The sequence below is a fragment of the Caenorhabditis elegans genome, chromosome V (assembly GCF_000002985.6).
Source record: "Caenorhabditis elegans chromosome V".
Classification (NCBI taxonomy): domain Eukaryota; kingdom Metazoa; phylum Nematoda; class Chromadorea; order Rhabditida; family Rhabditidae; genus Caenorhabditis; species Caenorhabditis elegans.
The window spans coordinates 16,106,116-16,118,773 of record NC_003283.11 but is presented as its reverse complement, the minus strand read 5'-3'; the positions used below and the strand labels follow the sequence as shown (position 1 = coordinate 16,118,773).

Here is a 12,658-nt window from a genome sequence, read left to right as displayed (position 1 = left end):
ATCCAGTTACATCAACATTTTGACGAGATCGAAAAATTCAAAAATTCTTCATTTTTTTGCTAAAAAGCAGAAATGTGTTCTACTTCTTGGATCGAGTTGACATCGTATGCTGAAACAATTGGATTTTCTCTTTCAATATCTTTGAATTCAGTACTTTTATTGTTGATAAGCATGATGCCAAAGAAAACATTCGGTAGATATAAATACTTGATGTTTTCATTTTCAGTACTTGGGATAATTTATTCCTGTTGCGATTTTTGGAGTAAACCAGTGAGTACTTTGTTAACAGATATATTTAAAAAGTAAAATTGTGAAACTGAAGTATTTTCAGAACGTTTACATCTCAAAAAACGCCTTTGCCGTTTTCAATGTGCTAAAAGACACTGGTTTTACAAAATCTTTCGGGTCACTTGCAATAGGTGAGAAAGTCTTTTTCAAAATGTGAGCTTGTGAATATGGGCCTACAAAATTTTCAAACTTTCGCAAAACTTCAAAAATTTTGGCAAGACTTTGTTTTTACCGCGCCCAAGTTTCGAAAAATTCGCAAAGCGTTTCATTTCAAATCTTGCGGTCTATGAACGTTGTTGGATAATCTCTATCACCCCTTTTAGTACATTTCAAACAATTATAGGACTTTATTGTTCCTGCTATGGAATGATGCTTTCCCTGCTCACAGTTCACTTCTACTATCGATATCTTTCGGTCACAAGCCCCTTGAGGCTTTCTAGATTTTCAATGAAATGGGCCCCATTGTGGACTTTCCTAGTTTTTGCCAATTCTGCTATCTGGTTCATCGTGTGCTATTTTGTAAACGGTCCAACTCCAGTGAAAGATGAAACTTTTCGATTAGAATTCATCAGAGCTTATTGCATGCAGCCTGAAAAATATTCGTATGCTGGACCACAATTTTTCTATGATGACTTGTTCACTGGAGAGACAAGAATCCATATTCCATCGTTTTTCTCTTGCGGTGTAATGGGCTGCATTATGATACTTACAATTTCTGCGATAACATTTTTTGGAGCACAGACCTATCAACATATAAACCGCTTAAGTGCAATATCAAGATCCGAGAACAAAGAACTGCAAAAACAACTTTTCAAAACTTTAGTGATCCAAACAATCATTCCAATAATATTTATGTATATCCCAGTAACAATTATGATTCTTTTGCCAATATTTGGTCTTCAAATTGAGTCAACTGGAAATTTCATACCAATCGCTGTTGCGATATACCCTTGTTTTGAACCGCTTGTCGCAATGGTTTGTATTAAACATTTTCGCAAGAGAATAACCGGTGATTTTGCTGATACCATACCATTTCAAACATTATTAATTTGCAGACTTTCTGACTTGCAAGAAATTGAAGAAAATGCTTCACAGTTCAGTGGTCCGACATTCGAATAATTGATATTTGGTGCTTAGTGTTAGTGGTATTCGTTACCCTAAAATGTTTTTTTTAATATTTAACACTGAATATTTTTATTATGATCCAAAAGTGAATGTTTTTGTGATAATATTTTCATTTTAGGCTTAGAAATTCATTATTAGCCTGAGAAGTCTGTGAACAGAAAAAAGTTATCTTCGATCTACATTTTTCCCCTTTTTCAATGGTTGGAGGTTCATATTTTGTGTCATGTACATATTGCGCAGTTTTCGGAGCAGATTGGAAAAAATCTTCTGCTGCACTTTTTTGAAATTCTCTGAAATTTTACTCCTGAACGTTACATGTAGCTACATATTAACTGACTTTTTTGTTTGATATTGCGAAAGTAAGACCTTATTTTTTGTTAACTCTCATCTCATTTCAGATATTTAATATTAATAATAGCAAAGCAGAGGTAGCGGAGAAATTTCCTTTTTTTGAGAAAGTAGCTCAAACAGATTGAGTTGTTCTTATCAAAATCGTTGACATTCCTCGTTGAGACAAGAGCTTCTGCTGCACTTTTTTGAAGTTCTCTGAACTTTTTTTTCTTAAACGTTACATATATGTAGGCAGGAACCTACTTTTTATAGCGTTCCTATAATCTGTTACAACATACATAATGATAATTGCATCCACCGCTGGATATATCGTGATTGCACATAACAGCATTCCAGTTGGCACAACAATTTCCACGTTGAAAAGTGGATGAAAAATTATAAAAATCAAGGGAGAAAATAGGCAAATGGTCGGAGTGAATATTTGGATTACCAATGTTTTATAGAATTGTCTGTGTAGATTTCTTATTGAGACGGATAATAATTTCAGTTTTTCTTCCATTTTCAGATACATAATTGTCGCACAATAGATTATTATCGTGTATTGAATGAGCATAATACAAAATAGAGAAATTGTGCATAATATGTTACGCCATCTAGGGGTATTATCAAAGTTGTAGGCAACCAGGGAAAAGCACGCAACCTCGCTAATGTTTAGGCGATATCTTTTATGCATTTCGGCTCTGGAATTTTTTTTGTGGAACAGCGCAGCCGACAAAATCAAGGCCCACCTGAAATAATGATCAGCGTAGGCATCCATTTCATCAAAATAATAAATTGACAATCCCCAATCTGCTCCAAAAGCTGCGCAATACATGATACAAAATATGAACCTCCAACCTTTGAAAAATTTCAGTTTTGATTCACTAAAAACTGCCCAATATCGATAGACAAATTGGACAGAGAGCAAACAAATTGTCGATCCATAGAGGCCTGTATAAATTACAAGGAAGCGGGAGACATTTTTAGTGTCTAATCTGAATGGGCGCTCCATACTGTAGAAAAAGTATCCAGCGTTGTAGGAGTGTAAATTCTGAACTTTTAAATGTCTTTGAAACTATTTTGAGTGATTTACAAAAAAAAGTTTTGCTACTATATTTTTGAAAACCTTACCGGGAACAACAGAACTTCAGTGGTTGCAAATACAATTCCTAGCCCAGCAAACATTAACAATAGATTTTTATAACTTCCGAAATCCCGTTTTACGCCATAAATTGTTAAGAGAATAAGAACAGTACATGAAGTCGTAGTTGCAAAAAACCCAAATTGAGCAACTCGCTGAGCAAATGTTACATAATAAGAGAAGGAATCCGAGTTGTTTTCGTTATCCATCGGATTACAAAGAGTACAAAATGCCCAAAAAACAATTACTAAAGCTTTTTGAAAGATACACAAAATACGCGTAGCTTACTGCTTGTGCAGTTTCTGTGATATTTGCAAAGCGGAAGGGATTGAAAGATGAAGCAGGTGTAACCGAAATTTTGATTTTTGTGATTTCTTGAAAAAACGATATGTGATGTATGATAGAGCGATTACATGATTTCACTTGAAATCATTTCGATCTTTCGTATATGAAAAATGCTTTAAGTCACGGAAGAAATAATTATATGGTTATACATCAGCTAGGTGTTTTTATTGGCACGTGGGCATGACATCTCGAGCAATATTTTTAGCGCCAAAAGGTCTGGGACAGAAGTATTCAGACCAGATACGAAAGTAAAACCATAAAAAATTTGCAGTACAACCCACCCTACTCCTACAGTATTTTAGTACAGACTGTAAGCTAAAATCAGAGTGGCCCATTTAAAAGAAAATTCGGCATTGTGGGGTGTGAGTTGTAGATCTCGGGTTTCGATATCTGATTGACTTTTTATACTTATATTAAGCGGTGAATCTCGCAGCGATGGATGTCGAAGCGATGGGCCCTGCAGCATTAAAGTTGTGAAAAAACTTCAACTTTCAACTAACAATAATGAAACACGCAGTTGCAATATTATATCATTTTGGAGAAATGCATAGGTAGAAAAGGCCTTCTGCCTGCAAGATGATTATCGCCTACTTTGCGCCATTGTCTTTATTAATTGGAAAAATTTGGGAAATTGGACATTAATTAATACATTTCTTGAACATTTGTCTTTCTTTCAAATTTTAAAAATGCTTGAACTTCCAAAAAAATTTTAATTAAAAATATCCACGTTTTGAAAATTCTTAAACTTCTGAAGTTTAAATTTCTAAAATTGAAAACAATCTTCAAAATTTAAAATATAATCTCCAGAATTTCAGAACTTTCAAAACAAAAGACGTTCTAGGTATAAAAGCCATACCTGCCACACAGAATGAAAACATATTAAATAAATTCCAACAAGGAAGCACGTGCTTCATAGAAAATCCTCGTTAAATAAAATCATCACAGGAATTGAAGCAGCAAAAGCTCAAGCTCAAAGGTAAGAAGACCATTTTTTTCTAATTTCCAGAATAATTTTTTTTTGAAGAGTTACTCAGTTTCATGTGTCATAAATAATCTCCGTCGTGATGGGTTTTATGACGTTTTGATTTATATTCGGAATATAAAATTTCTAGAAGCAGTTATAATGTGGGTTGAAAGTGGTGCTTTGGCTCAAAAAACCGTTTACATTTTTTCAGAACTATTTCTCTGAATTTTTAGAGTTTAAAAAATGATTTGGCAAGGCCCTGCAATCGCAATCATCTTGCATATTTTGGTGTATTTCTTCAATTTTCTACTTTTAATAGTACTTAAACGGAGTAAAGGTACCGGCACCCAATTTTTCAAAAATTATTTTAACCTGAAAATTCCAGTTCTCCACTCAAAAGTCTACATATTCAATATGATAATCTCAGAGGTCGCTATGAATCTCACTCAAAATTTTCTCATCGAATTCCCTTATTTTTTCCCGCAAGACCCGGACTTTTATTCCCTTTGGCCCGTGAAAGTTGTGGAAATAATTAGTCAAATGTCGTATCAGTGCAAATTTTTCATAGCAATCTTGATGGCAGTAAATAGATTATGGATTGTGATGAAGCCTATTGGAAGTGAAGTTTTTAGCTCAATGTGGCTCAAAGTTTATATGGCAGTTGGATGGGTAAGATATAGTAATTGAAAACTAAAATTGAATTAACTTTCAGATTGTGCTATTCTTCCGTCAGCTGATCATCATAGTCCCTGATGATTGCTACTTTAAAATGGATTTAGATCAATTCCAAGTTATTACATTCTGTGAAAATTTGGAAGATTATGAAATCCGATTATTGATTGTAAGTGATCAAACCTTAACTTAACCTTTTACTCAATAATTTCAGAATTCTATAATCAGCAAATTCATTCACATTTTTCTGCCATGGACGGCAGTTTTGCTGAATTTAATAGTTTTTGTATTTCTGAAATTAAGAAAGAAGAAACATCAAATGAACCGGAAAAGTTTGGAGAATTCGTTGTTTATCAACTCGTTCGTAGTTTCATTACTTTTGACTACAAACTATATTTATAATCATTTTTATTTGATGTTTGAACCGGTGAGTACAATCAAAAATATAGCAATCCCATAAGTTGTCGGCTGCTTGTTAATTGTTTTAATTGTCTCAAACGTTTTGTGAGAATTATAAAGAATAACAGTGACTTTTGCTCTAAAACCCTCAAAGGATTCTGTGTTTAAGGCCATTTTTTTAAGTTGTATAAGAAACAACTAGTAACATCGCTTTTAGAGAGTTTTTCAAAAAAGAAAACCAATAGCAGCTAACACCATAGGGAAACTGGCAAATGTCGGCCGCTTTCAGTTATTTTTTGTATCTTGCATAGTCCTAATCTTTTTTATCTTTTCAGACATTATCCCAACAATCTCCTGAAATTCAATCAGCATTTAGCTTTTTTAACTTCTACGGATGCTCATTCTTCAATTTTGTAGTTTATTTCCTCCTGGACCCTATTAATCGGCGGAACGTTATTAATATTTTAACTAGCGAAAAACGGAAAATTCGAGTGCGAAGTTTGAGAATCGTGTTCTAAGATTGTATCTTTATCATAATAAATTAAATGTTGAAATTAATAGCATACACGCTGATCGTTTTTCTGGATTCTTCGTGAACAATCCCTTTTTTCTGTTTGATTCCAAAAATTTCTCGAAGCCTTACTCCAAATATCGGCAAAAAGAAAAATAACGAGAGTGGGTCTAAAACTGGGAAAAACGATAGAAATACAGCAAAAAACTGGAAGATACCAACAAACTAGACATGGTGTGAAGCATACGAGAATTGGAATAGTTGATTGAGTGATTAGAGCTTTCATCAGTTGTTTTTGCAGACGTTTTGTATTTTTACTCATTGTCAAGTTTTCATTTTTCAGTTTTGTAATGATTGAAATACTGAAAATTGAATTTATCATCAAAGAAATGAAAGATATCAATGATAATATTAGTATTGCAAACCAAGATTTCCATAGAAAATCTGCACGTGATGACTGAAAATAAACTATGGAGGTAATAATAGAGCGGTAGGACTGTAAGGCACTCACATTGTAAAGCACAATACTAATATTCAACTCATCAACATTTTGATTCAATTCTTCTCTAAAAATATTGTGCATGTAGGTTAGTCGTTCAGTATCAGCTACCATCCAAAGGTAAGTGACCTAAAAACTATATCCAAATAAATTTTCTAAATTTCAAGACTACCGTAAACGTAACACCAATGACACCGAAGCAATAGAAAACTGTGTAAATGATACCATAGGGAATAAAGTAAGATGCTAGGTTGGCCCGTCTGAAAAATGAAATGACCGGAGGGTTACTTACTTAGGATACTTAGACGATCCGTTCTTCAGGAATTCGTGGTATTCCTGCGGATCACAGCAAGCCATTCTTTTCGGTCCTTGGCTATAGTGGACCATGGGGTGATGACTTCTCCGTCTGCGTCACGAGTGGTGATCTCCTTTCGCAGCGAATCAGTCCATCGCATCGGCGGCCTTCCAACAGGCCTTTTCCATCCATATGGGCGCCATTCTGTCATCAACGTGGTCCATCTTCCGTCTTTCCTTCTCGCAACGTGTCCAGCCCATCCTAGCTTCCTTTTTTTCACGAAATTGAGCGGGTCCCTAACTAGAGACATCGTACGAATGTCTTCTCGATGGAGATCTCGCTCTCGTTGTTGAGTGAGTGTGATTCCCACAAGCCGTCTTTCTAGGGAGGCATGTGTGATTCTTACTCGTTCGGATAGAGCTTTGGTGAATGTCCAGGCTTCTGAACCATAGGTGAGAGCGGGAAGGACAATAGAGTCGAACAGATTCGCACGAATCTTCTTGTCGGTGATGGAGTCGGTGGTGTTCTTGATTCCATTGAATGCAGCCCAGGCTGCTCGACGTCTTCGGTGGATTTCCGGCATCAAGTTGTTTTGAGCGTTGATTTGACGACCGAGGTAGATGTACTCGTCGACGTCATCGAGCTGGGTGGTGGAGGAGGGGCTACCGAAGTAGACTTTACTGGGGTCAGCGAATCGGTTTCGTAAGACTTTGGTCTTCCCAGTATTGATCTCGAGACCAACTTCAGAGCATTTTTGTACGAGTTCTTGGAGCATTTTGCTGGCAGTGTTCGGATGATTGGCAATGAGCACAATATCGTCAGCAAATCTAAGGTTGGTTAGATTTCTGCCATTCACTCTCATTCCAGGTATCGTATTGTAATCGTCAGCTTCTCCTTTCAATTCAATCCAGGAAAGCTTTCGGAAAACGTGTTCGAGGCAAGCGGAGAAGAGATTCGGAGAGATGGGGTCTCCTTGTCGAACTCCTTTGGTCACAGGTACTGTGATTGGCCTGTGGAATGGGGTAAAATTTGTGGTACAATTTTTATAACACTCTTTCAGTAGATCAATATAGGCTTCATCTGCACCTTGCTCGTCGAGTCTCTTCCAGATTGCCTGGTGTTCAACACAGTCAAATGCCTTCTTGAAATCTATGAAGACAAGTGTCAGTGGGATCTAGTATTCCCTGCCGACTTCAAGAATTCTTTGGAGCGAGTGGATGTGATCGATCGTTGAGAAAGATCGTCGGAATCCGGCCTGCTCGACAGGTTGAGCCTCATCAAGGGATCTTCGCATTCTATTCAGCAGACACTTAGTGAATACTTTGTAGAGTACGGGTAGTAGGCAGATGGGCCTATAGTTTTCCAAATTCTCACGGTCACCTTTCTTGAAGATGAGAGTGGTTTTGGAGGTTTTCCAGGGTTTCGGTACATTTCTGCTGTGGAGGTACCTGTTGAATCGATCCGTTATCAGGTCAATGACGTTATCGTGGCAAGATTTCAAGAAATCTGCACTGATTTTGTCTTGGCCTGCAGCTTTACCATTCGGGAAGGAACGGAGAACATGACGAATTTCTTCCGGGAGAAACGGCGGTGGAGTTGCCGTGGTGGATATCGAAGATGTTTGAGAGTTGCTCGCAACGCTTTTGAAGAGCTCCGTGTTGAACTTCTCAATCTCTTGCTCCATTTTCACCCTAGAAGTGATTCTTTCACCAGTAGAGGTTGATTTGAGGCATGGGATAACTGACTTATATTCGTTGATGTCCCTAGCAACTCTTTTCAAACTCTTTTTCTGGTTAGCAGCAGATAGAAGGCGAGTACTGGCAAAAGCTTCATGGTCTTTCTGAACTGCTTCACGACATTTATCTGAAATAGGTTTGAACTGAGGATCATTTCTATCCATAAAACGTCTTTTGTTCAGCAGTTTTCGGGTTTCCTCCGAAAGTCTGTTGGATGAGTGGTTGGTCGGTCGAACGATAGCTTGGTCTTGGAGTTCTTTTAGTGACTGAATCAGATTATCATAGTCGATATCTAAATCAGGATCACTCTGAACCGTGACTGTCTCTGAGATTGCATAAGCAATCACCGGGTCCAACACTCTTTTCGGAGGTTTTCTCCGTCTGACCTGCTCCAACTTTGCTAGGCAATTGTTGAAGTGGAGGTTACAGCGGAGTAACCTATGGTCGCTACCATTTGTGAAAGAGGGGAGTACAGTGGTATCTGTGACAAACTTTCCATTGGCCAAAATGTGGTCAATTTCGTGTCTGTGATTCCCGTCGGGACTGACGAAAGTCCAGGCAAATACTGAAATACTACCTTGTGTTAATACTACTTTTGCTTGAATACTACTATTGCTAGAATACTACCTTTGCTAGAATACTACCAAATTGCTAGAATACTACTATTGCTATAATACTGCAATTGCTAAAATACTACTTTTGTTGCTTAAATACTACCTTTTCAGAAAATTTTTTAATTTTATTCATTTTTTCATTGGAATTCTTATTAAGTACTATTTCTGGTCAGATATTTTGAATAAGAAATAATTCACACAGCATTTTGTATTGTAGAAGTGGCTTGATCGGTTTTATTTTGGGATCAAATTCGAGAGTATTCATTTGTAGTGAAATTGATTTAAATTAAGCTGTGGACCGTTCTCAAAAAGTAACTCCGCTTTTAGTTGTTAGCTATTTGTGATTGAAATGGTTGTAAAACAACAATAAACTAATTGCAGAATTCAAATATTTCTTCCCAGAGTGAGGTTTTAAACACCCACACTTGTTCATAGTTTTACGACTACATATCGTCTCCTTTTTGTTTTGATGACACACAGTTATGGCTAACTGATTCAAACATATAGCTACTAAAGTATTTCACTTTCAAACACTATATCTACAAGCAAAAATATTTTTTCTTATCAATATCAGCCATATTGGACACCTTAAAAACATATCCCATCTTCAAACTCTCACGATGGCTTAAGAAAAACTTTTTTTTTGAATTTTTCAAGTTTTTTTTTAAGTTTAGGTATTAATTTGCTCTGATGTATCAAGACATTAAACAACTATTTGATATTTTCATACATTCTTGTTGTCGCATGTTGATGATGCTCAATCTCAAAAAAGGCTAGGAAAAGTTATTTTTAAATTTGAACGGCGCTCATTTAAGAAACTTAAAAAGTAGAAGAAATAAAACATTACAAAATTAATGAACATGTTAAAAGCTACATACATTTCTTCAGTTAACCATTTTCCTGTATCTCTTTCGGTTGCTGAGTTACGTTGTGTTTATGCACTCAGACACTGTTAAAATTTCACATCATGCTATTACACATTCTGGCCTGTAATTTAAAGTTCAGTTGTCTAATCAAAAAACAGTCAACTGACAAAACATCTGGTTTTTAATTTTGAACATTTTCTAATGTGAGTAATGCAAAATTGTGTATTCTTACATAATTATGTATGCTCAATTACACAAGATGAGTTTGCGAAAAAATGGTGAGCATAATTTTAAAGAAACAATTAAAAACTTATATGAAAATAATTTTATTTCTTAATCAATTAAAACTTCTCTCTACGTATCCGCATTGTGTATCCGTGAAGAAATCTGAAAGAGTGAAATTTTACAATTTATGTTGTTTTTGTCTCAAATTGAACATAAGTCTGCAAGAATACACCATTTGACATTATTCGCAGTAAACCAAATGTGCCAAATAGTGCGACAAATGTTTTGTCAGTTGACAGCATTTTTATTAGACAACTGAAATTTGAGCTACAGGCTAGAGTTTGGAATAGTATGAAATGAAATTTTAACAGCGTCTGAGTATATAAACACAACGTAGCTCAGAAACCAGAAGAGATACAGGAAAATGGTTAACACCAGAAATGTAGCTCGTAGTGTGTTTATCAGTATTGCAATGTTTAATTTTTTCTAACTTTTAAGTTTCTTGAGTAAACACCGTTCAAAGTTGAAAATAACTTTTCTAATTGTAAGTTTTTTTTGGGATTATGAACAGAGCGCCATCAATAGGCGACAAACCAGATTGTATGAAAAAATCAAATAGCTGTTTAATATCTTGATAAATCAGAGCAAATTAATACCTAAACTTAAAAAAAAACTTGAAAAATTCAAAAAAAAAAAGTTTTTCTTCAGCCATCGTGAGAGTTTGAAGATGGGATATGTTTTTAAGGTGTCCAATATGGCTGATATTGATAAGCAAATATGTTTGCTTGTAGATATAGTGTTTGAAAGTGAAATACTTTAGTAGCTATATGTTTGAATCAGTTAGCCATAACTGTGTGTCATCAAAACAAAAAGGAGACGATATGTAGTCGTAAAACTATGAACAAGTGTGGGTATTTACAACCTCACTCTGGGAAGAAATATTTGAATTCTGCAATTAGTTTATTGTTGTTTTACAACCATTTCAATCACAAATTGGCAATTTTTGAAATCGGAGTATTTTTGTGAGAACGGTCCACAGCTTAATTTAAACCTATTTCACTACAAATTAATACTCTCCTATTGGATCCCAAAATAAAACCGTTCAAGCCACTTTTAGTGCTTAACACAATACAAAATGCTGTGTGAATTATTTCTTATTCAAAATATCTGACCAGAAATAGTACTTAATAAGAATTCCAATGAAAAAATGAATAAAACTATAAAATTTTCTGAAAAGGTAGTATTTAAGCAACAAAAGTAGTATTTTAGCAATGGCAGTATTCTAGCAATAGTAGTATTCTAGCAAAGGTAGTATTCTAGCAATAGTAGTATTCAAGCAAAAGTAGTATTAACACAAGGTAGTATTTCAGTATTTGCCGAAAGTCCACCGTTTGTGCATAGGCTTTTTGAACATAGAGTTCGTGTGCCACAGACGGTTGGTTTCACAAAATGTTGCGAGAAGCTCTCCAGTATCATTTCTTGGTTCCATGGCATGGGGGCCAATGTACCTTTCGTTGTTTTGTCTGCATCCCATTCGAGCGTTGAAGTCGCCGATAACAAGTTTATACGTGCTTCGGCATTCTCGGAAGACGTCTTCAACACTGTCGTAGAAGTCGCAGATTTCCTCAAGGTCTGAGTCCGCAGTTGGAGCATAGACTTGAATCACCGTGCTGTTGAATTTTCGGCTCACTTTGAAGGTGAGTAAGCCGATGCGGTGACTGAGAAATCGTACTTCCACGATTTTGGGAAGGAGGGGGCTTCGAACTATGAAGCCGACCCCTCCAGATACAGAACTTTCATTCCGTTTGCCTAAGAAGACACCGGTACCGTCCTGATGTATCAAGTGTGCTTCGGCTGCTCGTTTGGTTTCACACAATCCGATGACATCGAATTGGATTCGCCTCGTCTCTTCTAGCAGCTCAGCAAGTCGATCATCCGAAGACAAGGACCTGCAGTTGAAGGTGCACACGCGATAGTCAGTTCTTCTTGTTTTGTTCCGCGGCTTCTTAATTTCACAGTCCGATTGACAGATGGTTTGGACTCCGAGATTAGATCGCCTCTTCCGACGTGCTCCAGGAACTGTCTTTCCCTTTGCAGAGGCCGGATGCGGAGGACTGAGGCAGGGTGGGTTGCTGTTTAGAGCAAAGTTGTTGTCTCTAGATACTCTATAATGGCCTGCTAAGCTAATCTAGAGCCGCCCGGACAGAGAGTATTTGACACTACCTCTGACCTGCGTGAGATGGTGTACTTCTTAGCCAGATAATTTGCACTTGGTTCCAAACCAAGCCACTCTCGATGTGACGAAATCATCGAGTTTGTTGAAGTGGTTATCTGTTGATCCCTTTCGCCACGAAGAGGCTTAGTACAGAAAGAGTTGCGAAGGTCTTTGTTTTCTGCCCAGGGCCGATAAAATGAATGCGGACGGTTTTTAATACAAACGGTGACGTTGGAAAGCACAAATTAAAAGTTAAAGAGGCTTAATACGTTTGAGAAATTTCGTTAATTTCCAATACTTTTTGATGAATAGTAATTTTCAGATTTTTTTTACAATGTTATGTAAAACTTCTAGAGCAATTCCAGTTGTCGTTATAATTTTTCTCAATAAAACAAGAAAATTAAAATTTCTTCTGAACAAGTTCATCAACGTA

The 12,658-nt window shown here is 36.3% G+C and overlaps 3 protein-coding genes, 1 non-coding gene and 1 pseudogene across 6 annotated transcripts; 2 read left to right on the top strand and 3 right to left on the bottom strand.

Moving 5' to 3' along the window:
* Nucleotides 1-72: 72 nt before the first annotated feature.
* On the top strand, nucleotides 73-1,411 carry str-103 (Serpentine receptor class r-10; the record flags this gene model as incomplete). The annotated part of the gene is made up of 4 exons (NM_074657.1): nucleotides 73-270; nucleotides 332-419; nucleotides 632-1,297; nucleotides 1,344-1,411. The coding sequence occupies 4 exons, from the start codon at nucleotides 73-75 to the stop codon at nucleotides 1,409-1,411; spliced, it is 1,020 nt and encodes a 339-aa protein (NP_507058.1).
* F44G3.18 lies at nucleotides 1,077-1,187 on the bottom strand. Its single transcript, NR_070065.1, has one exon. It is a non-coding gene; the product is annotated as an Unclassified non-coding RNA F44G3.18 (non-coding RNA).
* A 465-nt stretch (nucleotides 1,412-1,876) lies between the features above and the next one.
* On the bottom strand, nucleotides 1,877-3,093 carry str-25 (Seven TM Receptor; the record flags this gene model as incomplete). Of its 2 annotated transcripts, none has more annotated exons than NR_136381.1 (4): nucleotides 1,877-1,959; nucleotides 2,043-2,444; nucleotides 2,493-2,794; nucleotides 2,875-3,093. NR_136381.1 is itself a non-coding variant. In NM_001322602.1 (4 exons), 4 exons carry the CDS (start codon nucleotides 3,091-3,093, stop codon nucleotides 1,877-1,879), a joined length of 1,041 nt encoding a protein of 346 aa, NP_001309465.1. The 2 variants fall into 2 exon arrangements, 1 of the variants encoding a protein (NP_001309465.1); NM_001322602.1 differs by having other exon boundaries at nucleotides 2,008-2,444.
* A 1,343-nt stretch (nucleotides 3,094-4,436) lies between these two features.
* On the top strand, nucleotides 4,437-5,782 carry srxa-16 (G-protein coupled receptors family 1 profile domain-containing protein; the record flags this gene model as incomplete). The annotated part of the gene is made up of 5 exons (NM_074655.2): nucleotides 4,437-4,530; nucleotides 4,579-4,862; nucleotides 4,906-5,034; nucleotides 5,080-5,292; nucleotides 5,600-5,782. 5 exons carry the CDS (start codon nucleotides 4,437-4,439, stop codon nucleotides 5,780-5,782), a joined length of 903 nt encoding a protein of 300 aa, NP_507056.2.
* Nucleotides 5,783-5,805: 23 nt separating this feature from the next.
* Nucleotides 5,806-6,537, bottom strand: F44G3.4 (annotated as a pseudogene). The gene has a single exon. A coding segment is annotated over exon 1 (732 nt).
* Nucleotides 6,538-12,658: the final 6,121 nt, after the last annotated feature.